The following is a 27,907-nucleotide window of genomic DNA, read 5'->3' as shown; positions in this document are numbered from 1 at the left end:
AGGCACAGCCTGAGAGCTGCTGTTCTACACCATGCAGTCACTAGGGCAGGAACAGCCTGAGCTACTGTTCTACACACCATAGAGTCACTCAGGGCAGGCATAGCCTGAGAGATGCTATTCTACACCATGGAGTCACTCAGGGCAGGCACAGCCTGAGAGCTGCTGTTCTACACCATGGAGTCACTCAGGGCAGGCACAGCCTGAGAGCTGCTGTTCTGCACACCATGGAGTCACTCAGGGCAGGCACAGCCTGAGAGCTGCTGTTCTACACCACAGAGTCACTCAGGGCAGGCACAGTCTGAGAGCTGCTGTTCTACACACCATGGAGTCACTCAGGGTAGGCATAGCCTGAGAGCTGCTATTCTACACCATGGAGTCACTCAGGGCAGGCACAGCCTGAGAGCTGCTGTTCTGCACACCATGGAGTCACTCAGGGCAGGCACAGCCTGAGAACTGCTGTTCTGCACACCATGGAGTCACTCAGGGCAGGCACAGCCTGAGAGCTGCTGTTCTGCACAAAATGGAGTCACTCAGGGCAGGCGCAGCCTGAGAGCTGCTGTTCTACACCATGGAGTCACTAGGGCAGGCACAGCCTGAGAGCTGCTGTTCTACACCATGGAGTCACTAGGGCAGGCACAGCCTGAGAGCTGCTGTTCTACACCATGGAGTCACTAGGGCAGGCACAGCCTGAGAGCTGCTGTTCTACACCACGGAGTCACTCAGGGCAGGCACAGCCTGAAAGCTGCTGTTCTACACCACGGAGTCACTCAGGGCAGGCACAGCCTGAGAGCTGTTGTTCTACACCACGGAGTCACTCAGGGCAGGCACAGCCTGAGAGCTGCTGTTCTGCCTACCATGGAGTCACTCAGGGCAGGCACAGCCTGAGAGCTGCTGTTCTGCACACCATGGAGTCACTCAGGTCAGGCACAGCCTGAGAGCTGCTCTTCTACACACCATGGAGTCACTCAGGTCAGGCGCAGCCTGAGAGCTGCTCTTCTACACACCATGGAGTCACTCAGGTCAGGCGCAGCCTGAGAGCTGCTGTTCTATACACCATGGAGTCATTCAGGGCAGGCGCAGCCTGAGAACTGTTCTGCACACCATGGAGTCACTCAGGGCAGGCACAGCCTAAGAGCTACTGTTCTACACCATGGAGTCACTCAGGGCAGGCACAGCTGAGAGCTCCTGTTCTACACCATGGAGTCACTCAGGGCAGGTACAGCCTGAGAGCTGCTGTTCTGCCTACCATGGAGTCACTCAGGGCAGGCACAGCCTGAGAGCTGCTGTTCTGCACACCACGGAATCACTCAGGTCAGGCACAGCCTGAGAGCTGCTCTTCTACACACCATGGAGTCACTCAGGTCAGGCACAGCCTGAGAGCTGCTGTTCTATACACCATGGAGTCACTCAGGGCAGGCACAGCCTGAAAGCTGCTGTTCTACACCATGGAGTCACTCAGGGCAGGCACAGCCTAAGAGCTACTGTTCTACACCATGGAGTCACTCAGGGCAGGCACAGCTGAGAGCTCCTGTTCTACACCCTGAAGTCACTCAGGGCAGGTACAGCCTGAGAGCTGTTGTTCTACACCACGGAGTCACTCAGGGCAGGCATAGCCTGAGAGCTGCTGTTCTACACCACGGAGTCACTCAGGGCAGGCACAGCCTGAGAGCTGCTGTTCTACACACCACGGAGTCACCCAGGGCAGACACAGCCTGAGAGCTGCTGTTCTGCGCCATGGAGTCACTCAGGGCAGGCACAGCCTGAGAGCTGCTGTTCTGCACACCTCGGAGTCACCTGGGGCAGGCACAGCCTGAGAGCTGCTGTTCTGCACACCACGGAGTCACTCAGGGCAGGCACAGCCTGAGAGCTGCTGTTCTGCACACCATGGAGTCACCTGGGGCAGGCACATGCGTGCTCCCGGACTCCCTTTCCTGGCCAACCCCAAAAGCCCTTGCTCCCCACCCAAACAAAGACGAAGGTGAGGAAGGTGGGGTGGAGGCTGTGTGTGTGCAGAAAGCTCGGCCAGGAACCACCTGTTGCCCAACCAGCCTGGTCACTGCTGGCTGGGGAGCCCTAGGAGGACATCAGATGGCTTCCTGGAGGAGGGGTGTTGAGTTCAGCCTGAGAAAAGTACCAGCTGAGTGGCTGGGTGGTGTGGAGGAGTGGTCCTGGAGGAGGCGTGGACAGCCAGAGAGCAGGGCTTGTTCCTTGGGATCCATTTGCCTGAAGCAAGAGGAGCAGTGCCTGGCATCAGCCCAGTAGAGCAGGTCACCGGCACTCTTGTCCTGTGCAAGGGGAGACTGAGTGGGGAGGTGGAGCTTGCCCTGGCTAACGTGGAGCCAGGCAGCCTGCCTCCAGACTCGCCCGTCAGACCCATCCACTGGCAGGATTTGTTGGCGAAGCTTTTGAGCATGCTGGCCGAGACCTTGGTAGAGTCCCCTCTCCTACGTTTATGGCTGGTGGACTTCGCAGGTTGTCTTCCTCACTGCGTCTGTAAAATGGCACGGTGCCCACCCACAGCCTTGTCTGAGACCGCCCTGATCTGCTCCAAGTCAGGAGCACAGCACCGAGTACAGAGGCAGCACCCGGAGGGGAAGGAGGCAGGGGCGCAGCTGAGGGCCTTGTGGAGGGGCTGCCTTGTGATTCTGGTCCTGGCCTCAGCTGCCCTGGAGGAAGGGGAGGGCAGGCTTGGGCGGGGCGGGCTCCACGTTCTCCCGGGCAGAGGAGCGCGCGGGCGGGCCTTTCTGCCTTCCGTCCCTGTGCTGCCTGTGGGTGGAGGTGGAAACTGGTGAGGTCACATACTGACGCCTCGACACCGGGTGTCTTCCAGGTCCTGGCAGGAGAGCGTCTCCCTGAAGGAGCTCCAGAGCCGGGGCGTGTGTCTGCTGAAGCTGCAGGTGTCCAGCCAGCGCACTGGGCTGTATGGACGGCTGCTGGTCACCCTGGAGCCCAGGCGCTGCGGCTCTGCCGGAGCGCTTCCCAGCAACAGCTTCACTTCCGGTGCGTGTTGATGCAGACGGGGCACATGGGGCTGGTGCCCACGTGCTGCTGGTGCCCTCGCAGAGGTGGAGCCAAGCTGGGCAGGGAGGAGCTCGTTTCAGAAGGCCATGGTCTGAGCTTTTTGGTTGTCTGGAACTGCAGTGTCCAAAGCAGGAGTCCCTGGCCACTGGCTGTGGAGCACTTGAGATGCCCCCCGTGGTCCCTCTCTGCCTCCGGTGTGCACCAGACCTTGAAGGTCTTGTTAAAAAGGGAATATCTTGAGAGTAATTCTTGTGAGTGCTAATTGCATGTTGAAATGATGATGTTTTCATATATTGGGTTAATTAAGATACTATTTCTTTAAAAATTTTAAAGAAGGCTGACTGTATGGGGTATGGGCAGGGGAGGCTGAGCCTGCAGCGCGGACCAAGGGCAGAAGGAGAAACAGAGGCCTCATGTTTGAGGTCTCGTGGTTTTTCAGTGTGGGGAATCGAACCCAGGGCCTTGCACATACCAGCCAGTGCTCCACTGTTGAGCTGCGTCCCCAGTCCTTCTTATTTTATCTTGACACAGGGTCTCGCTAAGTTGCTGAGGCTGGCCTTGAACTTGCGCCCCTCCTGCCTCAGCCTCCTGAGTAGCTGGCATCATTCTCAACTTTCTTTAATTTTCTAATGTAGCTACCAGAAAATTTGGTTACCCATGACTGTTGCCACACAGGGACAGTCTTGGAGTCACGGTGACCGTTGTCATAGGGGGCGGCCTTGGCCTTGGTCCAGATGGCGTGTGTGCAGGGTGGGCAGTTGTGGACGCCCCCCCGTTCTCTGCCAGGCAGGCTCTGCGGAGCTCACCCAGCCTTGTCAGAAAGCAGGGCAGGTAGAAGTCGCTGCCTGAGGCGTCCCTGGGTGCTGCGTGGACACCGCAGCCCAGGGAACCTGAAGGGGGCGCTGTGGCGGCGTCCTTTGCACTCAGCCTCTCTGCCCTGTTCTGTGGGGGCAGTGTTTTGATTTGACTCTTGCCCAGTGGTTCTTGGGGTCCTGGCTGGACGGAAGGGTGGGGTGGGAGTGGGAGGTGATGGGGCGCCTGCTGGGGGGCAGCTCCGGGCGCGGGTGGTCTCGTGCCCTTTGTGCTGGGTGTCGGGCTGGCAGGTGGAGGCTGCGGGACTTGGCTTCTCGCTCCATCTTCCCGCCCTCCTTGGGGCTGTGGAGGCAGCTTCAGCCCTGCACCCCCTCAGTGCCTGGTCCAGCTGGAGGCTGTGGGTCTCCATCCAGGAGTCTCAGTGGCTGACTGGCTGGGCTGTGGGCAGGGGAGGCTGAGCCTCCAGCACGGAGCAAGGGCAGAAGGAGAAACAAGGCCTCATGTTTGAGACAGACTGGAATTTGTCACACAAAACAGTGTCTAGCTTTTTCCAGTTTTGAATCAGTGTGGCTTGGGTTTCACAGGTGACATTGTGGGTCTGTATGATGCTGCCCACGAAGGTGCTCAGCTGGCCTCCGGGATCCTGACCCGCATCACCCAGAAATCGGTCACGGTGGCCTTTGACGAGTCCCAGGATCTCCAGCTGAACCTGGTCAGAGAGAGCTGCTACAGGCTGTTGAAGCTCGCCAATGACGTCACGTACAAGCGGCTGAGAGCGTGAGTGTGGCTGGCAGCCGGGCTCCTGGGAGCGAGCGACCCAGCTGGCCCGGTGCCAGCTCTCGTGGTCTCTCCCTGCAGGGCTCTGGTGGCGCTGAAGAAGTACCACTCGGGGCCGGCGTCCCCGCTCGTCGAGCTGCTCTTCCACGGGTCCCCCCCCAGCCCTGCCGGCGACATACGTGAGAACTTTTTTTTTAATTGCTGCTAAAGTTGCCAAGCACAGTCTGACTGCAGGCCTGAGTGTGAGACGTGCCCGTAGCCGACGTCCCTCAGAGCCTCAGTGACTGTGGCGCTGGCAGTGTTCACTCGTGTTCTGGTGTCACGGGGTCTTTCTGAGGTGTAGGGATTCCCTGCCGCCCAGTTCTGTGGAGGTGGGGGATCACGGGTCCTGCTCTATGCTTCTTAGCAAGTTTTGACAGAAAATCTCGGCTCTAAGAGTCTTTGTGTTTCTATCAACCTTTAAGTTTAAGGTGACTTATTTCTGATTATAAGAGTAAGGTGTGGGGACCTGGAACATAAGCAGGGGAAGTGGATCATTCAAGGCCTGGCCGGGGTCCAGCCCCAGCAGCCATGGGAAGAGGGACTGTGGGGCGGGCTGGCTGCCTCTGGCCCCCTCTGGCCTCCTCTGGCCCCCTGCTGCCCCCTGCTGGCCCCCTGCTGGCCCCCTCTGGCCTCCTCTGGCCCCCTTTGGCCCCCTCTGGCCACCTACTGGCCTCCTCTGGCCCCTGCTGGCCCTCTGCTAGCCCCCTCTGACCCCCTCTGGCCTCCTCTGGTCCCCACTGGCCCTCTGCTGGCCTCCTCTGGCCCCCTCTGGCCCCCTGCTGGCCTCCTCTGGCCCCCTGCTGGCCCCCTCTGGCCACCTACTGGCCTCCTCTGGTCTCCTCTGGCCCCCTGCTGGCCTCCTTTGACCCCTGCTGGCCTCCTCTGGCCCCCTCTGGCCCCCTCTGGCCTCCTCTGGCCTCTTCTGACCCCTGCTGGCCTCCTCTGGTACCCTGGCCCCTCTGGCCCCCTCTGGCCCCCTCTGGCTCCCCTTCCTCAGGTTGTGCTCAGCCTTCCTCTCCCGCTCCAACACCTTCCCTCCCCTGAGCTTGGTGGCGGTATTTTTGGGTGCTCTTGCAGAACCTCACTTTTGTAGGAATTTACTCGTCAAGTGGCCGCTTGCACGCTAGCGCTGCTTAAGATGGAGGACTTCTTTCCATTTTTAAGGCCATGGCGTTGGTCGGGTCCAGTGCCAGGGTCACCTGCAGCCCAGGACCCTGCGCCTGCCTGGCCCACGCGCTCCTGCTGAGCCACACCCCAGCTCCTGTCTGTCTTCATACCCTGCTAACAGCTCCGTTGTCGAGTGGCTTTGTGAACAGGGCTGCCTGGCATGTGGTGCATGCTGCGACCCCTGTGACTCCCGAGGCCCGAGCAGGACACCCTAGTCCCAGGCCAGCCTGGGCAACTCAGCAAGGCCATCTCAGAGCAGGAGGACCCTAGTTCCAGGCCAGCCTGGGCAACTCAGCAAGGCCATCTCAGAGTAAAAACTACCGAGGGCTGGGGTGCAGCTCAGGGTGCAGCCCCGATGGGTCCAATCCCCAGGGCCACAAAACCAAACAGAAAGCCCGACCCGGGGCCGCCCGCACTTCCTCAGTTGGCACTCCCTCGGGCGTGCTGTTTGTAAAGGTTCCCTTTCCCTCCTCATTGTTCTTCGAAGAGTCTGAAAGCATTCATAGTTTAGCGGTACTTTGTTTCACTGCAGGGCTACCATGGGCGGGAAACCCACCAGGCAGTTATTTACTATGTTCTCTTTTTCTTTTTTTTTTTGCAGTGCTGGGGATTGAACCCAGAGGCACTTAACCATGGAGCCAGGTCCCCAGACCTTTTCATTTTTACTTTGAGTCAGGGTCTCACTAAGTTGCTTAGGCTTATTTAGGGCCTTGCTAAGTTGCTGAGGCTGGCTTTGTACTTGAGATCCTCCTGCCTCAGCCTCCTGAGCCTCTGGGCTCCACCATTCATGGCTTATTCACTCTGTTTGAGGACCTGTGTCTTGATTATGGTGTTGTCCAGGGCAAGAGGATCTGGCATGGGGTAGTGGACTGTGCAGGGAACTTTGGATGGGGGGTGGCTCATTGCCCACGCCCCACCGGGCCGCTTCACACGCATGCTGTTCTCCCAAGTGCAGGCTGATGCCTCCGACTGCACGCTCAGTGTGCGTGTCCACTGAGGGCTCTGCGGCAGGCACAGGGCAGCGAGCCCTGGGCACAGGTGAACACACAGGCGGAAATCCTAAGAGGCTTATTAGTCATTGGAATCTTCTGTGATCTAGAACAGAAACACTGCCCTGGAATTCATTAGCATTTCTTTCTTTCTTTCCCTTTTTTTTTTTTGTCATGTAATTACCACTTTAAAGGAACTGAGATGGTAGAAATGAACACATTTCCAGAACCTTTCTTTCCTGCCTGTTACCCCAGACAGTGAGGCGGCAGGTTTTTCCATAGAGTGGCCACTGCACGGCAGCCCCGGCAGCCTGGACCTGAGCAGCCGTGGCCTGTTCGGGGAGTCCTTGGTAAACAGTGGAGTGTTCTGTTGCTTGCATTGCCTCGGGAGGCCTAGTGCGCGACATGTGCACGCCCCGAGGAGGACGCGGGCGACCGGGCAGGGCCCTGACCCTGCTGCTCCTTCTGCAGACCCACTGGTGTTCTACAATGCCACACTGGACCCCTCCCAGAAGGAAGCCGTCTCATTTGCTCTGTCCCAGAAAGAGCTCGCCATCATCCACGGACCTCCTGGCACCGGGAAAACCACAACCTTGGTCGAAATAATCCTTCAGGCTGTGAAGCAAGGCTTAAAGGTAGGTGAGGGCTCCTCCTCTGCGCGGTCTCTTGACCCTGGCTACGCTCAGTGGGTGCTAGGCGGGGTCCCAGACTCGGTTCTTGGTGGCGTTGGTCAGGAACTTCTGTGGGCATTTAGAGAGCAAAGGTTGGAGCTGGGTGTGGCGGCGCATCCCTGTTATCCCAGAGACACAGCAGGCTGAGGTAGGAGGGTTGCAAGTTCAAGGCCAGCCTGGGCAACTTAGGCCCTGCCTCAAAATTAAAAAGGACTGAGGCGGTAGCTCGGGTAGAGTGGCCTGGGGTCAGTCCCCAGCACCACACACACAGGCACCATGCTCTCGTGCGTGCCACTGCAGGCTGGGGGGCCCTTTCTGATTTCCATAGCCCCTGGGGTCAAGGGAGCACAGAGGAGCGCCTGTGTGGACGGTGCCCCTCAGACCCCAGAAGCCCTCCCCGCTACAGGGGTCTCCCGTCGCCGGCTGCTGCAGGCCCCTGGCTCCTGAGTTCAGGCCTGTGCTGGGCTGTGCGGCTGGCTGGACCCTTGGCGCGGGAGGTGGGCTTTCCAAGGTGCCGGAGGCGCCAGCACATGCCCTCGTCACTGCCTTCGTTGTGGTCCAGAGGTCTTCATCTTCTGCGTCCTTGTGACTCAGGGTGGACCTGAGGACACAGACGGCTTTGTTAAGCAGTCCCTCCTGGCATGTGGCAGCGTGGTCCTGAGAACCGGGGTGGTAACGGTCGCCATTCCTGGGTCAGCCTGCACTGGTGCCACTTCCCACCCACAGCCTTCTAGGTGCCCTGAACCCTGCGTGCTGGGGATGGTCAGCAGCCCAGGTCGAGGCGAGGAAACCCAGAGACAAGGCCACATGCTGTAGTCCCTCGGCAGTGAGTGGCAGAGCCAGAATGGATGGGGCAGAGCTGCTGCCTTGTTTTCTTGCAGGGCTGGGGACAGCCCAGGGTGTGTACATGCTGGGCAAGTGACCCAGCACCAGCCACCGGCCCTTTTTAAAGTTTGAGACCAGGTCTTGGCCTGGAACTTGCAATGCTCTTGCCTCCGCCTCCCAGGTGGCTGGGATCACAGGTGTGCCTAGCAGAGCTGCCGCTTTTCAGGGCTGCAAGCGTCTGTCACTTGGCTAAAACCCGTGTCCAAGGTTTCCTATGGGCGTCATTGTAGCTGTTCCAAAATGAGCAAGAAAAGATTGCTTATTACTGAGGAGCTGCTTTGGTGGCTTTACTTGGGTGTCTTTTTGTGTGTGTGCAATACTGAGGGTTGACTCAGTGGTCCTTCTCCCACTGAGCTCCATCCGCAGCCCTTTTTATTTTTATCTTGAGAAAGGGCCTCACTCAGTTGCTGAGGCCATCCTCAGATGTGGTCTCCCTGCCTCAGCCTCCAGTGTAGCTGGGATTATAGGTGTGCACCAGCACATGGGGCAGGTTCCCTGGGCCCAGTGTGCATAGTGAGGCTGGGCCATCTGTGCCTTTGCACAGCGGTGGGGGAGGAGGGTGGTGGGCGTGTGGGGACCACCCTCCTGCTCCTGACAGCAGAGTTGCAGTTCTAGAAGCAAGCTCGCCCTCATCAGAGAGACTCCCCATTTGTTTTGTCAGATGATAAAAAATGGCTTGGTTGGGGATTCGATGGCTGGTCATTTCAGTGCGCCGGTAAATCTTAGGGCCTTCTTCTGCCTGGTTGTAAGTCCCACGACACATTTGGTGCTTTGATGACTAATTTTTTTTTTTTTGGTGGGGTACTAGGGGTTGAACTCAGGGATACTCAACCACTGAGCCACATCCCCAGACCTATCTTGTATTTTATTTATACATAGCTTCTTAGTGAGTTGCTTAGGGCCTCACTAAGTTGCCAAGGCTGACTTTGAACTTGTGATCCTCCTTCTCAGTCTCCCCAGCAGCTGGGAATACAGGTGTGCTCCATCGTGCCCGCCCAACTAACGCATTTTGCAGGTCTGGGTTCAGGTGCGCAGACAGTGCTGGTTTGCAGTGCTGTGGGGCTCCCTGTCCACCCCGTTGGCTTGGTTTGCTCTAGCGTTGTCTGTTGCATGCTCTGCTCCTTCCTCCGGACCCGACGCCTTCCTGTTTGTTATAGTACAGGCTCGGGTGGTTTGATTAGAAATCGCCAAGCCCTGACTGCAGTGTGTCTCCCAGGTTCTGTGCTGTGCCCCATCTAACATCGCGGTGGACAACCTGGTGGAGCGTCTGGCGCACTGGAAGCAGCGGGTCGTGCGCCTGGGGCACCCCGCGCGCCTGCTGGAATCCATTCAGCAGCACTCTCTGGACGCGGTTCTGGCCCGGAGCGACAGCACCCAGATCGTGGCGGACATCAGGAAGGACATCGACCAGATCCTGGTGCGTCCCTGATCCTGGAGGAGAGACCGGGTCTCTTCCTGGTTTCCTCTCGCCCCGTCCACCTGTTTAATGATCTGAGCCGCCAGCCTCCCTTTTTCCACACGGCCTGTTTTTGGTTGGGAGCTATGCTTGGCGTTTAGCAGGGACTCAGCTGCTCCTGGTATTTGATCTGGGGTGAGGAACCCTAATAAAGAAAGCGTTACCTCGGGGTCCCCGGCACCTGCGAGCGCTGGGCCGGCAGTAAGGCAGCTGAAGAGAAAGACTAAACATACTGGGAGCCTCCCAATCCGGCTTGCTCTCCCCCTCCACTCCTGGTGGCTGGGCTGGGCAGCAGGGGCGCCCTTTGCTCTTCTGGTTCAGTCTCGCCCTGGCCTGCGTTTGTCACCTCAGCAGACACCTCCTCGGCGTCCTCTTTGCTGGGCAGTGACAGCCGCAGGGAGGTGCTAGGAGGCCGTGGGCCCTGCCCCGGGGCAGCCGGACAGCTCTGCGTACTGGTGGAGGTGGGCGCGGGGCGGGGGCAGGTGGGAACACGAGGCGTGGCGCCCCGCGTCCTGTCCGCTGTGGATGCCTCGTGTCCTCCTGCCTGTTGGAATGGATACTCCTCAGGCTGGGCTTCTCTGTAACTAGGCGGGAGAACACGGCCTCACTGCGCCAAAACTCCAGTAAGGAGAGAGCTGCTTATCGTGAAATGTCAGAGTCGGTGGGATCAGGTGGTGGTTTTGTGGGCTGAAACGTTGATTTTAATCCCTCAGAAAGCGTGGGCTGGTCCTCGAGGCCCCACCCTGGGAGAGCAGGTGCCCTGCAGGGCGGCTATCCCGGTCCCCTCTCTGCTCCCTGTGCGTGGGATGCACGGTGCCCGGGCGGCTCCTCTCGGCGGCCCCTCAGCCTTTCCTGCTTTCTGAGGAGCGCACGGAGCTGGACCGTCGGGGGATGAAAGCAGCCTGGAACCCCGAGAGCAGCGCAGTCACCTCGGAGTCACTGTGTTCTCTTCGCTTCCGCTTGCAGGTGAAAACCAAGAAGACCCAGGATAAGAGAGAGAGGAGTGACTTCCGGAGCGAAATCAAGCTGTTGAGGAAGGAGCTGAGGCAGCGGGAGGAGGCTGCCATGGTGGAGAGCCTCCGGCTGGCCAGCGTGGTCCTGGCCACCAACACAGGTGGGCGGGCCCTGTGCAGCCGCTGTCCCTGTGGCCCTGCGGCGCCCCCTCCCCAGCTGCTGGTGGCCTCTGGCCTGGGAGTTCCTCAGGGCGGAGACTGGACTCCGCTCCTTGCTGAGCGGGCGGATCCGGCTCGCTCCTCCTGAGCGCTGTGCCTTTCAGGAGGCCGCCGTCTTGTCTTCCGAGCAACTCCGTTCACTGTGCTCCTGCAGGGCTGTGCCGCTGTCGCCTCCGTCCCTGCGGGGTGGTCTTCATGCCCCCTCCCTCCTGCTCCTCTGGCCGGAGGTGATCCGTCTTCCCACAGGACCTGCTGCAACTTTCCTCCATCTCTGTTTTCTGTTTTGTGACTTCATTGTTTTTTCTTTCTTTTTACTTGGGCTTAGTTTGCTCTTGGCTTTTGAGTTTCCTAAGGTGGGAACAGATCGTTGGTCTGAGACGTTTCTTCTTTCCTAATGTAAGCATTTAGCTACTGTTTTTGTGGTATCCCACATGTTCTGAAATTTAGTGTTTTCATTTCCATTCATTTCAAAATGCTGATTTGCTCTCTGATCTTCCTGAAATCCTAGTTTCTTTTTTTTGAAAGTGTGTCATGAGTTTCTGAATAGTGGAATTTCCCAGACGTCTCTCAGTCTCTCTAGCTCACGGGGATCGGTCGGTGTGCTCTCTGCAGGGCTGTGTCCTTGGTCTTGCTTTACTGTCGGGTTTGGTGCTTTCTGCCTGTGGTGGTGTCCAGAGTGTTGGCCTTGCCGTGGTGGCTGTGAGTCTCTTGTTCTGCGCTCTCTCGTTTGTCCCGTTTGTTCCTCATTCCTTTCTCCTCCTCTCGGTTCTTTTGGATCGACTGGACACCTTCTTCCGTGCTGTTGTTCTTGTCTCAGCTGTGTCTGTCATAACTCCGGGGCTCCCAGGCTGTGGTGCTGCTTGATTGACTGCGGAGTCCCCCTGTGGCCTTCCACCATGTGCCACATAGCGTGAGACCTTCATAACAGGTCTGACTGCTCTCCCATGTGGATGCTGTTCTCGTCATGTTACACGTGTGTCCCAAACTTTTCCGCACATGTTCCTACCGTCTTAGAGGTCAGTTTCTGCATCGTCTGTGCTTCCCCATGGGGCCACCGCCTGGGCTCTGTTCCTCCAGTTTGGACCCGGATTTCCATGGCTGCCCTTCCCTTTCACTCCGAGTCTGGCGAGTCTGCATTTGATGGACTCTGGCCGCGCCTTGACCCTGCCTGCGGCCCAAGTGGGTTTCTGCGGGATGTAGCATCCTCGCCTGACCATTGCCCGGTGCTCCGCAGCTGCAGCGTCCAGGCGTGAGTGTTTCTGAGAAGCCCTGTGTCCCCCCATTTGACCGTGACTTCTTCAGACCTTTCACTCTGTCTCGTGTGTTTGGGAAAGTCCAGTTTCCTTGCTTGAGATCTCCCTATAGCTCACTGATTTTTTTTTTTTTTTTCTTATGTTTGTGTTTTTCCTTTTGTGTCCTATTATTCGTTTATTTATTTTTTGCTCCTGGGGATTGAACCCAGGGCTGCTCTCACTGAGCCACATCCCAGCTCTTTTGACTTTTTATTTTGAGACAGGGTTGCACTGAGCTGCTGAGACCCTCCCTCCTTGGCCTCCTGGGTTGCTGGGATGGTGGGTGCCCACCGTGTTTCTCATGCTTCCTTTGCTGGCCTTTTTGTTACTGCTGTTTTTAAATTGTGGTGAGAATGCTTACCATGAGCTCTGTCTTCAAAGTACATAATGTAGTATGTGCAGCTGTCGCACAATGCTGGCTAGGGAATTTCTAGAATTCACCTTTTTTTTGGTGTTTGGGGTGGAACCGAGGGTCTTACACACGTTAAGCCTATTTTCCACCACACCATCGAGCTACACCTGAGCCCTAAACGGAAACATCTTATATAGCTAAAACTTTGTTCCTGTTGATTGCTGTTTCTGAGTGCATGAATTTCTTTTGTTGTGTCTACTCTGTCCTCTCTGTTAATTTCATCTGAGACTGAAAAATTAGATTTAGAACTACTAGTTGTTATCTTTGCATTCTTGAGTCTTTTTCAATTATATATTCTTTAAAAAAATTTTTTTTAGTTGTAGATGGACACAATACCTCTATTTTGTTTATTCATTTTTTTGTGGTGCTGAGAATCGAACCCAGTGCTTCACACACACTAGGTGAGTGCTCTACCACTGAGCCACAACCTGACCCTCAATTATGTATTCTTATATGGTTGTATTTTCCTGCTTCTTCATATGCCAGACATAGGGAATTTTATCTTCTTGCATGCTGGGTATTTTTGTATTATTATCAATATTCTTGAGCTTTATTGTGGGGAGCAATAAGTTAATAGAGTGCTCCTTTTGTTTTTTTTTTTTTTTTTTTTTTTTTGGTACTGGGGATTGAACCCAGGGGGCTTAATCACTGAGCCTCATCCCCAGCCCTTTTTAGTTTTATTTTGAGACAGAGTCTTACTAAGTTGCTGAGGCTGGCTTTGAACTCAGGATCCTCCTGCCTCAGCTTCCTGAGCTGCTGGGATTACAGGCGTGCGCCATACCTGGCCTTTTGGGTTCTGCTTTTAAGATTTGCTGGGGTCTGAAGCAGGATTGGTCCAGTGTTAATATTTCCCACTGTTGAAGCAAGACCCTTCTGGGTTCTCTGCCTGGTTTGCCATAGTCCTAAGATTTTCTGACTCTTGGGATTAGACTCACCCAGCCTCATGTGAGTGCTAGGCACTGTTTTCTAATTTTTGGATGAACTTTTCCCTGGCCTTGGGTAGTTTTGTCCTAAGCACATGCTGATCTGTGTTCAGCTGAATTCCTGAGGTGGTCTCTTTGCAGATAGCTCTCTGGGGTTTTCTCTCTGGTATTTTGCCCTGGGAACCTTGGCTCCATCGGCCTCTGCAAATTCTCTGTTCTGTCTCCTTGATGCAGGGGGTTCTCTAGGCTGGGCCTGTCTTCCCAGCCCTCTTGCTGCCTCCTGGAGACTCAAGGTGGAAAGCTGAGGCAGTCTTGGGCTCACCCACCTCCTTTGTCCAGTGTTATTTCAGATTTTCTCTTTTCTTGTGTGTGTGTATGTGTTGAGTATAGTTCCTGTTACTCCATCTGGGTCATAAATGACAGGCTCATTCCCTCCATGTCCCCCTTGAGTAGCTGTGTGTCACAGTGCTTTGTACCGCATGGTGGTTTGGAGAATGCTGTCAGCCTGCTGTTTTGGGGTTCAGGCCTGACTGTTGTGTTCGAGGTCTGTATTGTTGCTAAGCAATATTACCACACATGTAGCTACTTAAAACAACCCCCGGAGTCACGTGTTGAGGCACGGCTTACTCAGTTCTCCATTCGGGGTTTCACAGGCTGCAGTTTCATCCTTGCTTCTGAGCTCACGTGGTCGTTGGCAGCACTCAGTTCCTTGTGGGTTGCTGAACTGAGTTTCTTGCTGATTGCTGGCTGGAGACCACTCTTAGCTCCCTGCCCCATAGGCCTTCCTGTCATGGTTTAGCTAGGAAGTGTCCCCCAAAATCTTCTGCCTTATTGCAGGATTATTCGAGGACGAGACGATTAGATTATTATTAGATTAGGTCCATCCTAGTTTGAATGGGCGGACTGGTGACTGTAGGCAAGTGGGGTGCGGCTGGAGGAGGTGGGTCACTGGGGCTGCCCCAGAAGGGTTCGTCTTTCCTGTGGCTCCTTCCCTCTGCTCTCCCTCTGCTTCCTGGCTGCCGTGAATGGAGCAGTGCTCCCCCGTGATGCTCTGCTCACCATGGGCCCGGTGAGCTGGCCGTTGGATTAGACCTGAGTCTGAGCCAAAGTAAACTTTTCCTCCGCTGAGTTGTCCTTGTTGGGTATTTTGGTTACAGCAGTGAAAACCTGACTAGTAGACTTCACTACGTGGCTCTTCTTCAGGAGAGTGCAAGGGACACAGTCTCCTAGCAAGAAGAGTCGTGATCCTGTGTAATGCTGAGGATATGCTTGTTCCTCGTGGTTGCCATATTCTCTTGGTTAGAAGCAAGCGTCAGGTCCCACCTGCACTCAAGGGGAAGGGACCGTGAAGGTGTGAACGTCAGGAGCCAGGGTCCTGGGGCTGCTTCGGGTCTCTTGGCTACAGCCCGTCTGGTACCAGCTGCCCTGAGGGTCAGAGTGCAGGCTCTCATAGGCCTCATGGTTACTGCTTTATCCAGATGGCTTTTAGATCAGTTTCAGAAAAATAAGTTATAAGCACAAAATAAATTCACAACTGTCTTTTATACTTAACCTTTGTAGTTGCCTTTATTGGTGCTCTTTATTTCTTTCTGTGAATTTGAGGTACCGTCTAGTGTTCTTTCATTTCAACCTGAAGAACACTAGTATTTCTGTAAAGGTAGGGCTGCTAGCAATGAATTGTTTCAGCTCTTCTTTATTTGGTGATGTCTTAATTTTCTTCTTCATGTTTTGAAGGGTAGTTTTGCTGGGTTGAATTCTTGGTTGACAGTCTTCTTTCTGCACTTTGATTATGTCATCTCACTGCCTGCTGGCCTCTGAGAAATTGATTGTTGATATTATTGAGGATCACTTGTGTGTGACAAAAGTCTGTGTTGCCAGGTGTGGTGGGGCACACCTCTAATCCCAGTGGCTCGGGAGGCTGAGGCAGAAGGATTGTGAGTTCAAAGCCAGCCTCAGCAACTTAACGAGGTCCTAAGAAACTCAGTGAGACCCTGTCTCTAAACAAAATATAGAAGGGATGTGGCTCAGTGTCAGTGGTTAAGCCTCCCTGGGTAGTTCTTGTGTCTTCGACAGTTTCGTTGTGATGCAGAGTCTGGTCTAGGCGTGGGTGTCTTTGAGAAAACTGTATGGAATTTGTTGAGCCTCTTGGATGTGTGGATTAATGTTCTCCACCAAATCTGGAGAGTTTCCAGCCATTATTTTCCTCTGGCGTCACGCACACATTGGTGTGCTTGGTGGTGTCCCCCTAGGTCCCCGGCTCGCTTTGTCTTCCTGAACCGTTTTCTTGTGTTCCTCAGGCTGCACCGCGGTCTCGCCTGCCTCCTCTGCGCAGGTTGTTGTGGCCGCTAGTGAACTGTGGCTGCTGTACTTTCCTACTCCAGAGTCTCTATTTGGTTGTTTTTTAAAAAATTCTTTTCCCCTCCGTGTCAGTGTATTCTGTTTGGTAAGATAAGATTCTCATACTTTCTTTCTTTAGATTTGGTTCCCTTTTTTTCTCGAACATATTTAAAAGCTGATACTTGAAATTTTTGTCCAGTAAGGCCCACTTCTGGGTTCGACCTATTGATGGCTTCTCTTGGTGTATGGGCCATACTTCCTTGGCTCTCATGTCTTGTAATTTTTTTTGTGGAATTTAAATGTGCAACTCTGGAAACTAGTTTCCTCCCCACCCCACGGTGCATTGCTGCTGCTTGTTGAAGTTTGTTTAGTTGCTTCTCTGAACTACTACTTTTTTTTTTTTTAACTGCTTCTTAAAGTCCGCATTTTTGTCCTTTGTGGCCACCAAAGTCTCTCCTCAGCTTGGTGGCCAGCTAGCGACCCGAGATTCCTTGACCTCGTGGAGCCATCTCACGTCTTTGCTGAGGGCCCGCTTCCTAACTTACCCAGGCCATTTACACTCTCGGTCTTTACTTCCTGCTGGTGCCGAACCCCAAGTGGTCCAGGGTCGGAGCCTGGGGTCTGCAGTCCTTTCTGGGCCCGTGCACAGCGTGCTGGCTGTTGCACGTTTGATCATGCTGCTGTCCGCTGCCCCGGGGCCAGGGACGGAGCCGTAGGAGAAGGCTGTTGGCTCTGCGTGGGACACAGCCCAGTGTTCTTGGCGTGGGGTCTGCCGGGGAACTTGCAGGTGCGGCCGAGCAGTCTCTGGGAATGGGAGCTCACAGGAATGGCTGCAGGCTGCCGGTTCCAAGGCCGCAGGGCGTGAGGAGGGTAGTTAGGCGCGGGTTGAGTGAACTGCCCCGTGCCACTGTGCTGAGACTCTGCCATTTTTCTGGAATGAATGTTCCTTGTACTGCCGAGAGGACTGGTGAATGTCCAGGGGCCTGGCAGAGCCGGTGCTGACCATGGGCTGCAGCAGTGGAGGGGAGTCCACGGAGGCTGTCACTCTGCCGTTTCCACTGACACCTCTGGCTTGAGTACAGAGCTTGCTAGAGGTCAGAAACCCGTGTGGCCTCTCAGGACCCTCCTGGTTGGTTTTGGAACTGGGTGTGTCCATGAGGACGTCTGGTTTCAGGCAAGGGTCAGGCCCAGGGGCTAGTCTAGCATGCTCGAGGCCCTGGGTTCTATCCTCAGAACGCCCTTCCCCAAAAAAGAAAAAAAGTGTGCACTACGGAGTCACGTGCTTAATCTAAACATGTCCTTAATGATCCGAAGCGAGTTGCAGCTCTGTGTCCTGTGTAGCCGGGTGCCCCACTGTCTCTGGACAGTCAGTCTCAGGAAGGGTCTTCGTGGTAAGGTCCCCCATGTGTCTTTAGCTTGGTGCACTCGGGCCGGGGAAGAGCAGGAGCAGCGTGGACAGAACCGCCTTCTGCCTGGGCGTCACGTGCTCGCCACTCGTTCTGGGACAGTCGGATGAGGCAGTGGCGCGCCCTCATTTGCAGACAGGGAGGCAGGCTCAGGGACGGGACTGCGCGGAGGTCCAGGGCCGGGCAGGGCCGGCTCCTGCTTGCCGCCCCTGCTCCTGGAGGGAGCAGCCGAGCAGGGTTTGTGTTGAAACACGGAGGAGAGGTGAACTTTTCTGTGTCCAAGAGAAAAGCCTTACGCTCAGAAGGTGCCGCAGCGTGGTCTGCAGACCCAGGGAGGCCTCCCAGGGGTGGTTCGCGTCAGCGAGCGGTCAGAATGGCTGCGGCTGAGTCCACGCTCACTGCTGGGCTGGGACCGGACAGCTCTGGCGCCCTTCCCAGGCTCTTACTCCAGCGTGTCGGCCTGTCGCACACAGCTCTAGGCCAGGCTGGGCGACGAGGTGGCTGGTGGGGTGTCTCTCTTGTGGTCGCGGCTGGACTGGGCCAGCTGCAGCCACACCCTGTGGACTGAGGGTCTCTGTTCCGAGCAGGAGCTTCTGCTGACGGCCCCCTGAGGCTGCTGCCTGAGAACCACTTTGACGTGGTGGTCATTGATGAGTGCGCCCAGGCCCTCGAAGCCAGCTGCTGGATCCCGCTGCTGAAGGCTAGAAAGTGCATCCTGGCTGGAGACCACAAGCAGCTGCCGCCCACCATAGTCTCTCACCGGTAAGGCCGTGCCCCTGGCACCTGCCGGGCTCAGTGGGAAGCCTGGGTTCGTCCTCCAGGGTCAGGCTTCCTTTTCCTCTTTCCCCCTGCAGTCCTGCTGTGCTGCTGCCTTCGCTTGCTTCCGTGGCTGATCCCTCAGACTGCTCCTTGGCAGGGATGGGGTGGCCCAGGGCCTGTGTGTCCCTGCTGCCCACCTGTCTTGAGATGCCCGGTGGGGTGAGCAGGTGGCTTGGTGGAGCCGGGAGATACTCCAGGCTGGTCTTGCTGGCCGCTGAGCCACTCGGTCACAGCCAGCATAGGCTCGGTGGGCGCCCTGGACTGAGGACCCAGAGGTGCAGGGGACCCTGTCTCTCCCTGTGGAGGCCACAGTGCAGGTGCCGTGACCCCAGGCAGGCTCTGCTTGTGGAGGAGGTGCTGTCTGCCCTGCCCTCCTCGGGGACCTGCCCTGGGGTCCTCCCGCGGCTTACTTGGTCTCTCTGCACGGGTCACTCCGGTGCCAGGCTTGTCAGCTTGCCGGCTCTTCTCCTACCTAGAGTTGCCCAGGGGAGGCAGGGCCACGTCCAGCCAGGCCGCCCAGGCACGCGGCTCCTCCAGACACTCGGGGCCCCTTCTCTGAGGGGCTGGTCCAGGCTGCCACTGAGGACCATCGTGGCTCACCGTGCAGAGTTTGATTGCCTGGAGCTGAAGGCCAGAGGAAGATGCACAGGGCTTGCGGTGTCAGGCCAGGGTGCCCAGGGAGGGATCTGATGTCCCTCCCAGGGCGTGTCAGGTGGGGGGCGCTGGGGGATTGTGGGGGCTGGCAGGTGGGAGGGGTGTGGGGATCCGGGTGAAGCTGAGCACGGAGGCCCAGTGCTCTGCAGGGGGATCGTCCTCCAGGGAGCCTTCAGGGGACAGTCTGGAACTGCCCCAGGGGTGTTGGGGGCTGTGCCAGCCAGAATGGCGCCTGATCACATCGGTGGTGGGGAGGTTAATTAACATAAGCACACTCAGGTGATTTATCACTGGCCGTATTCAGTTAAGTCCACGCGCACAAAGCATGCACAGGTGTTCCCGAGCACGCCTGCTTGGGCCTGCTCGTTTTAACCCCTGCCGTGATGAGGCAGCTGGCTCCTCGCCTGATTGCAACTGGCGGGCCCCGCCGTCCGCCTCCTGGAGGGAATATAAGCGGGCAGTGGGCGGGGGCGCGACAGTAAGCAGCAGCGAGAGTAAGAGCAGCAGCTAGCAGAAAGAAGTGGAGTAGAAGCCATTAGCAGAAAGGAAGAAGAAGAAGCGGCAAGCAGATAGAAAGCACCTCTAAAAAGAAGCACCTCAGATAGATGCACCTTTAAGAAGCAGCAGAATTAAGAAGAAATAGATCTCTGATAAGCGTAGAAGCCTCTCTTTCTCTAAAACTTTCTCTCTAAGCAAAGTCTCTCTTCCTGATAAGCAAAGTTTCTCTTCCTCTAAGCAAAGCCTATCTTTCTCTCAGGGTCTCTCTTCCTCTATGAATTAGTGAATATAGGAAAAATAGTTTATTTCCAGGCTCCTCCGATAAATACCTGCACAATTGTTGCCGCGGGCGGCGACACAGGGGAGTGGAACCCTGTGTGTCTCTGGAGAGAGCCGGGGCTCTCCGGGGACTCTGGTGGGGCCTGCAGCGTTTTCAGGGCTGATGGTCATTGGGCCTCACTTCTTTGGTGGGAGTGGTGGTTAAGATTCAGCTAATGGCAGAGGCCGTCTGGATTTCAGAGGGAGGCGCTCAGTCTGCTTTCAGTGACTGGGCACTTCCCCTCGGCTTTGTCAGCCTGGGGAGAGAAGCCGTGTCATGGGGGTCGGGGTGGGCTCAGAGCCGGGTGGCCCAGTGGGTGCTGACTCTGCAGCTGACTGGCTGGGCAGCCTCGGTCTAGTGCCTTGACTTCTCTGGTCTCACTCTCCTTTTGTGTGGTGGGGATCATAAGGTCAAGGTGAGGACGGTGGAGTTGACTCGCATGCGGTGCCCAGCAGGGTGGCTGCTGGTGGGATGGTGGTCTGCTTGCTGCTGGCGCACACGAGAGATGGTGTGAATGTGTCTGTGCTGATTTCCTGTCCCTGTTGTGACAGCTTGGTGGTGACGTGGTGACTGATGGCACAGGTTTATGACCTCGCGGTTCTGGAGGTGCAGAATGGGCCTCCCTAACTCACTGAGATGTGGCAGGGCTGCTTCCTCAGGAGTCCGCAGCGCGGCCCTGTCTTCCAGGCCAGCAGCATGGCGTCTTTAAGTGTCTGACACCCGGCCTCCTGTGGCTCTGGCCCTCCCGCCTCCCTGCAGCCTGGCCCTGGTTATCAGCAGGGTAACCCAGGATCCTTCCCTCCCTGTGTGCAGACTCCCCTGGTCCTATAAGGGGACACATTCTGGGATGTCCTGGGGCCCGAATGCCGATCCCACACATCCTCTTAGGGGGGAACCACAGGCCACACGGGGCCCGAGGCTTCTGGGGTCTTTCTGCCCTCGCCGTGCTTCGCGGTGGGCTCTGGGACTCAGGGCCTCCTTCCTGTCCCCGCCTGGGTGCAGGGCAGCGCAGGATGGGCTGTCTCGCAGCCTGATGGAGCGCCTGGCCGAGGACCTCGGGGCGGCAGCAGTGCGGATGCTGACCGTGCAGTACCGCATGCACCAGGCCATCATGCGCTGGGCCTCGGAGGCCTTGTACGGCGGGCAGCTCACAGCCCACCCCTCCGTGGCGGGGCACCTCCTGAGGTGAGTGGTCCCCTCCGCCGGCCTCTGCCCCAGTTGATCCTAGTGCTCCACTCGCTCAGGCTGGTTTTCTAGAAGGCAGCGTGGCCTTGCCCAGGAGCTGGGCCAGGCCTGCCCAGTCTGATGCTCCTGCTGCCCAGCGCAGCCCCAGGGGCAGCCCCTGTGCTTCCCGCAGGGAGGGCTGTGCTGTTGTGGGAGGCCAGCACTGTCCTGCCCACCTGTGTGCCAGGGACCTCCCGGGCGTGGCCGACACGGAGGAGACGGGCCTCCCCCTGCTGCTTGTGGACACCGCCGGCTGTGGGCTGCTGGAGCTGGAGGAGGATGACCAGTCGAGGGGGAACCCGGGTGAGCTGGCTGGCCAGGGCCAGCTGTCCCCTCGACTGGCCTCACACCCAGAGGTGCTGAGTGGGGGGCGTAGGCTCCTGCTGGGACCTGGGGAGGCAGCCCGGCTGCTCCTCCCCAGGGGCGGGCAGGATGGTGCGTTGGTCACGGTGTCCATGGTGGCCACCTCTCCCAGGCTCCCCAGAAGGCCAGCGCAGGCAGCCCCTGCTCCTCGCTGTGCTGATGGGCCACTGTCACTGTGGTTGTGAAGGGCGGGTAGCCAGCGTCCCTCGCTCCTGTGGCTAGGCCTGGAGGCCCGTGGCCGGGGTCGGTCCCCAGGACGTGCCCTGTGGGGCAGCTGGAGGGCATGTGCCATGGGTTGGTGCTGAGTGCCCTCTCTCTCCTCCCTCCCAGGCGAAGTCCGCCTGGTCACCCTGCACGTGCAGGCTCTGGTGGACGCTGGCGTGAGTGCGGGTGACATCGCCGTCATCACGCCCTACAACCTCCAGGTACGAGGGCCTTCCCTCCCTGTCCCTTGGGACTCAGCCAACCCAGAGGCTAGAGGGAAGGGAAGGGTGACAGCGGCCCTCGTGACTGAGTGGCCCGGAGCTCACGTGGCTGGACCCAGGCTCCGAGGACGTCTGCAGAGGCCTCACCCCGCCTGCCCTGCTGGTCTCTTGGCCTGATTCCCGCAGTGTCGGCCTGGTCCTCAGGCCAGCCTCCCAGGGGGCCGGCAGCCTCCACAGACCCTGCCTTCCACGGCGGTCCTGGCAGGAGAGCCGTCCAGAGCCAGGGCCGAATCTCGGGCCCAGGTCACGTGCCCGCCCTGTGGCCCCCTGTGGTCTGTGTGGGGCCACCACCTGGGAAGCTCGTGCTGCCCGCCTCCTCACGGTGTCCCACAGCCTTCTGAGGCTGGTGGCTTCGTGAGCCAGAAAAAATGACGGGGACCAGTGATGGGCACCGTGCTCGACAGAGCCGCTCTGTCTGCCCTCCTGTGTGCCTGTGGGGGGCCGCCTCCTGGGCTCCCGCGGGCCCCCTGGGCGGGCGGTTCTGGGGGCCGGTCCCGAGGCCCGCCTGCTCGGTGTGCTGAGGCTCCGCCGCTCGGGTTGCAGGTGGAGCTGCTGAGGCAGAGCCTCGCGCACAGGCACCCCGAGCTGGAGATCAGGTCTGTGGACGGCTTCCAGGGCCGGGAGAAGGAGGCTGTGGTCCTGTCCTTCGTCAGGTCCAACCGGAAAGGTAGGAGGCCCCGTGGAGGCCTGCGGGTTAGCGCCGAAGGGAGTGTGCGTTCTGCTTGTCCCTACAGCGCGGCGGCTGCCCTGGGAAGCTCACGTTCAGCAAGCCACCACGGGGGCTTCAGGGAGGGCTCCGGAGGCTCCCTCGGGTCAGCGAAGCCTGGGCAGGCGCAGGTGTCCGGGAGGCGGCATCTGAGCAGAGCTTCCGGGAGGAGCGCTTGGTAGCTTGGAGGGTGGGGGCGTGTGTGCCAGGCAGAGGGAGCCCAGCGTGCGGTTAGGGAGCAGGTAGTGGGGCGGTGGCTGGGCGGGTGGGCGGGGTGGCCTGGTGGTCACTGCTCGGGGCAGGTTTCCGTGTGGCTGGGTTGGTTGGAATCCAGGCAGTGTGCAGTCTGCCTGGGGCAGCTTTAGCCAGCGACCTGGGGAGGCGTCCTCACTAGGGGCTGGAAATGGCTACGGAGGAGGGAAGGAGGAGGGAAGGACGAGGGCCGTCCTGGGAGGTCTTGAGTCTGGCCCCGCAGGAGTGCGGGCTAGAGCGCGGCTGGCCCTCTGGAGCCAGGCAGTGGCGACTAGCCCACGGCCGCAGGGCAGGCGCGGCGGGAGCAGGCTGGGGACTGCCACAGGGCCCGAATGGGGCCTCCCGGCCCTCCCTCCGCAGGTGAGGTGGGTTTCTTGGCCGAGGACCGGCGGATCAACGTGGCCGTCACCCGTGCACGTCGCCACGTGGCTATCGTCTGCGATTCCCGGACCGTCACCAGCCATGCCTTTCTGAAGACGCTGGTGGACCATTTCACGGCGCACGGGGAGGTGCGCACCGCCTTCGAGTACCTCAGTGACATTGTCCCCGAGAACTACTCCCAGAGCTCCCAGAGCCACAGCCACAGCCGGGCCGCCAAGCCCCGCGGCCCCTCCTCAGCCACGCTGCCTGGGCGGGGGCCCCAGGAGGGGCGCCCGCAGGCTGCCAGCCGTGGCCGCAGGAGACGGGGCCCGAAGCCCGGGGGCCCTGAAGACTGCCCCCAACCCTGCCTCAACGGCGAGGGCCCGGGGGCCGCAGGTGGCGCAGGAGGCGCGGAACACTTCCGGGCCGCGATCGAGGAGTTCCTGGCCAGCGAGGAGACGCAGCTCACGTTTCCTGCGTCCCTGACGTCTCACGACAGGCTGCGCATCCACCAGATGGCCGAGGAGCTGGGGCTGAGGCACGAGAGTGCCGGCGAGGGCAGGGCCCGGTGTGTGACCGTGCGCAAGGGCAGAGCCCCCCGCCCCGCCTCCCCACCCGCGCAGCCCCTGGGGCAGCAGCACAGCCAGGCCCCGCCGGATCCGAAGGCGCTGCCCCTGGAGAGGCCGCAGAGGGAGAAGGGCGGCCAGGAGCAGCCGGCCAGCGGCGGGCAGCCTGCCGTGGGCACGGGGCTGCGGAAGGCTCCGGAGGAGAGAAAGAAGAAGGGTGAGTGACGGCCACTGGGGACTGTAGGTGCCGTGTCCCCGGCCACCCCTGCCACCCTCTGAGTCGGGTCTGGGTGGCACTGTGCCTGCGACGGTCTCCAGCCCCAGCCTGGGCTCCCCTGGGGCAGTGGCTGTCACGGGCACCTTGTCCCAGAGCCTCACGCAGTGCCCAGTAGGCAGGGGCATGCATGGGCTTACCACAGCTGGGGGTGGTGTGTGCCGTCCCCCGAGGGTCCCAAGGCAGTGGCAGGTCCTGGGCTGCACGTCCTGGGGATGCTGTTCCCACCTGGCTATCCAGGGCCCTTCCACTGGGTGGCCTGGCCCCTGAGCTGGTCGGGCGTGCATGGCACAGGCTTCCAAAACTGGTTGGCACAGGCCTGGATTTTGTGGGCACCTCTGGGGCCGCCTGTCACAGCCACGTCCCTTCAGCAGGGTCATGACGGGAGTCTTCTCCCTGTGGTGGCTCAGTGCCTATGAGCAAAGCTGCGTGAGCTCACGTGGATCTAGCAGCAGCCTCCCAGAGCTGGAGGCAGCGGCTGAGGCCACCTCACAGTCCGCCTCCAGCAGCTCTGGGCCAGGCTTTGTGCGCCCAGTCTCCAGGCACGGCCTTCCAGCGAGGAGAGACCGTTCTGTGCTGCCTGAAGCCGGTTGGCCCTGCCCTGGAGGGAGCGCCAGGCCCTGCTGGGAGGGGCCCCGCGTGCCCACTGTTTCAACGGTGTCCTGGGCAGCTGTGTCCACTCCAGAGTGCTGGCTGCTCCTTCAGGCCCCCACTTGGCCCAGACGCAGGTGGCCTGAGCCAGCCATGGCTACCCCCTTGGCCAGGGTTGCACAGGCCGTGCCCTTGGCATTGGGTAGTGCTGTGGTCCCACAGCTGCCACAGGAGCTGCTAGCTGAGGGAGGAGGCTCAGGTGGGACCAGGGCACAGTAGGCTGTCCCCTGGGCTCTGCCCTCTCCTCTCCACTGGCCTGAACAGACTCTGCTGCCCGGCACGTCCTGCATCTCCCAAGGACACCTGTGCCATCAGGGGTGTTGCAGGGAGCAGGGAGCCAAGGTCAGTGTGGGGCTCCCCAGGCCAAGTTAGTGCTCCCTGGAAATGCAAGGGTCAGCGCTGTCCTTCGCGACTGGGTGGCCACTGGACCACACGTGAGCACAGCAGGGCGAACCTTGACACAGCCCTGCCTCTGGGCATCAGGGAAGGAGGGGCCACACAGGTGGCCGAGGTGAGAGCAGCACCCGAGACCAGGCCCTGGGGGTAGGCCCTGGCTGGTCAGTCTTCTCACTGCCCACCTCTGAGGCCGGCCATCCTGGCCCTGGAGTCCGGTCATGGTGCACCCACCGTCAGAGTAGGGAACAGTGTGGGCGCAGGGACGTGGAGGCAGGCTGCCTGGTGGCCCGAGCCAGCGGGCCCCGGCTGGGTGTCCCTGAGGGAGGCGTGTTGTGGCACAGGCGTGTTCTCCAGGGCGTGCCCACGTGCGGCCTGGGCCTTTCCACCCGTGTTTCTTCCTCTGTCACCAATGTCAAGGGTCCTGGCGTGGCGGCCTGGGCCTGTGCCTGTGCCGTGGGCACCTTGCCGCCCGGCCCTGCATGCTGGCCTGGGTCTGTCTGGGGGCGCTGCCTACAGAGAGGTTTGTGGGCGAGGGCCCTTTTGGGGGCTCTCTGCGCTGGCAGCGTGTTCTGGAGGTCTGGCCTGCCTCCCACCTGCGGCGTGGGCTTGCATGTGACTGGAGCAGGGCTCAGCCGCTGGCTCAGCAAGGAGCAAGGGCGAGCAGGCCCTGCAGCCTGGACACGGTGGGTCCCCTGGCACAGGTTGGCACGCTGTGCCAAAGCTGGAAGCAGGAGGCACAGGCTTGGGGTGGGCGCCCAGGGGAGCCTTCTGGTCCATCTTCCCCGCTTGCCTCAGTGACACCTTCCCCCGCAGGACGCGCGGCCCCAGCCCCACCCCCACCGGCTGAGGATTTTGACGCCCTGGTGTCGGCTGCCGTGAAGGCCGACAGCACCTGCGCCCATGCCAAGTGCTCCGCCAGCGTCGTGACCCTGGGCCAGCTCTGCCAGCTCTGCGGCCGCCGCTACTGCCTCAGCCACCACCTGCCCGAGGTCTGGGCCTACGGCGGGAGGGCCCACTCTGGGCAGACCCGGCCCAGGCCCAACGCCCGCTCCTGGCAGCTGCTCCCAGCGCCAGCAGCCCCGAGGGTGCTTTTCTTTAAAACAGTCAGAGGGGACAGATTTGCTGTGGGCACCTGGGGCCGAGGAGGTCGGAGGCCATCCTTGCTGAGTCACAGCCATGGTGGGGGAGCTCTGGGCAGAGGATTGGCCCCGCGTCCCTGGCTCCTGCAGTGGGACAGTCCGCTTCCCTGCAGGGGTGGAGAGGTGGGATCTGTGGTCCAGGGCCCTCGGTGGCCTGGCGACCTTCCCTGTGTTCCTGAGCATGACTTGATGAGGAGGCCGGGCCAGGCGTGGGGAGCAGGGGCCAGAGCAGGGCAGGTCCTGGGGCCCCGGGCCTGGGGGGCGCGTGGGAGCGAGAACATCACGGGGCTCGTGCTGTGTGCTGAGCACTCTCAGGAGCCCTGGTGGCAGTGGGCACCAGCCAGACAGCGGGCTGAGACCCCAGGTGAGAGGCAGGAGGCGGAGGCAGGGTGGGGCCTGGAGAAGGGGAGGCTGGAGGCGGGAAGTGGCTGCAGGCCGCGTGGCCAGGCAGGGCCACCATCTTCAGTCCATACACTCTGACGCACCCCCAGCTGGCTCCTGCCTGCTGCCCGCTCCTGGCAGCTTCTAGCCTCCAGGGTGGAGGACGAACCCGTGGGGAAGAGGGGGCCTGTCCGGGCCTCATGGGCTCCCGAGGTCCCCAAGCCCTCAGGCAGCAGATCCGCAGCTCTTTCCCCGCCAGCCCCACCCTGACTTTCATGTCCCCCGTCAGGTCCACGGCTGTGGTGAGAAGGCCCGAGCCCACGCCCGACAGAGAATCAGCCGGGAAGGAGTCCTGTACGCAGGCAGCGGGGCCAAGGACAGGTCCCTGGATCCAGCCAGGCGGGCTCAGCTCCAGAGGAAGCTGGATAAGAAGCTGGGGGAGCTCAGCAGCCAGAGGACGAGCAGGAGGAAGGAGAGGGGCACGTGACAGGCCCGTGCTCCACGGCCCGGCCCAGGCGGGGCGGGGCTTGGGGTAAAGGTGGACCCCAGGGATGAGCTTTCCGGGTGACCACAGGTGGGGACGGCAGGGCGCAGGCCTTCCTGGGTTTGACCTGGGACAGCTGCAGGTCCCTGAAGTGACTTGTACCTCTTCTGGGCTGGCGGCTGCAGTGCTGGGCGCAGCTGGAGAGGCTTGCTGTGTCTTGCTGTGTCCCTCCCTCCTGCCCTCTGTTCCCGTGCCTGCAGCGACCCCAGGGCCACCTGTCAGGTTAGGAAGACTCCTGGCCTTTCCTGCCCTTCCTCTCGTTGGGTTTGGGACTGGCTGAAACGGCTGCTGCCGGGTGACTCTCGTGGGAGGGCCGTCCCAGAGCGCCGGCCTTGCTGTGTCGCCTGCGATCAGAGCCCCTCTGAGCACCCGCCCCTGACCTCTCCAACTGTTTTGTTTGCGAGAACCTCACTGGATATATTTCAGACCCAGATTTTTGTTTCAAAGGCATATAAGCTATTTAAAAATGAAATAAAAGCACACGCTCGGTTGCCAGCACGTCTGCTATGTCTGAGGTGAGCGTTCTCCCCTTCCTGGCTCAGGTGTCCCTGTCCTGGACTGGGATGAGCTGACCACACCTCGAGGGTGTGGGTGACCCCAGGCAGCCGGGCGGTGGGTGTGCAAGCCCGGCTGGAAAGTCGAGCCTCGTAGACGGTGAGGAAACCCAGCCTCGAGGCGTGTCTCCTGCCTCCTCAGACCCACTCCCGCCCTAGGTGCCGTGTGCATCCCAGGCCCCCAGCCAGGCAGCCTCCCCAAGGCCCGAGGTGCCCACGGCAGCCTGGCGGTTGGTGCGTCGTTCTCCCCAGTGTCCCTTCTTCAGCCCCTCCCTGCCGGGTCACTCATGGCCGCTCCGCTTCTGCCATTGTGGGCCACCCTCTCCACCCTGCCCAGGCCCAGAATCCCAGCCTGGGCC

At 59.6% G+C, this 27,907-nt stretch overlaps 1 protein-coding gene across 2 annotated transcripts in view; it reads left to right on the top strand.

The window, feature by feature from the left end:
• The window catches only part of Ighmbp2 (immunoglobulin mu DNA binding protein 2), a 30,121-nt gene extending 2,632 nt beyond the window's left edge, over positions 1-27,489 (top strand). Inside the window, exons 2-15 of one of the 2 annotated variants that reach the window (XM_047518079.1) lie at positions 2,831-3,000; positions 4,419-4,611; positions 4,693-4,790; positions 7,281-7,444; positions 9,582-9,782; positions 10,788-10,935; positions 17,951-18,125; positions 20,656-20,838; positions 21,065-21,180; positions 21,571-21,665; positions 22,269-22,392; positions 23,044-23,826; positions 25,744-26,015; positions 26,740-27,489. In XM_047518079.1, the coding sequence (XP_047374035.1) occupies positions 2,831-3,000; positions 4,419-4,611; positions 4,693-4,790; positions 7,281-7,444; positions 9,582-9,782; positions 10,788-10,935; positions 17,951-18,125; positions 20,656-20,838; positions 21,065-21,180; positions 21,571-21,665; positions 22,269-22,392; positions 23,044-23,826; positions 25,744-26,015; positions 26,740-26,937 (2,920 nt within the window). In that variant the 3' untranslated portion in view covers positions 26,938-27,489. The remainder of the gene's footprint in view (positions 1-2,830; positions 3,001-4,418; positions 4,612-4,692; positions 4,791-7,280; positions 7,445-9,581; positions 9,783-10,787; positions 10,936-17,950; positions 18,126-20,655; positions 20,839-21,064; positions 21,181-21,570; positions 21,666-22,268; positions 22,393-23,043; positions 23,827-25,743; positions 26,016-26,739) is intronic. The other variant, XM_047518080.1, reaches the window with a different exon arrangement.
• Positions 27,490-27,907: the final 418 nt, after the last annotated feature.

This window comes from Sciurus carolinensis, chromosome 11 (assembly GCF_902686445.1).
Source record: "Sciurus carolinensis chromosome 11, mSciCar1.2, whole genome shotgun sequence".
NCBI lineage: Eukaryota > Metazoa > Chordata > Mammalia > Rodentia > Sciuridae > Sciurus > Sciurus carolinensis.
The sequence above is the reverse complement of the archived record's forward strand: the minus strand, read 5'-3'. Positions and strand labels throughout refer to the sequence as shown.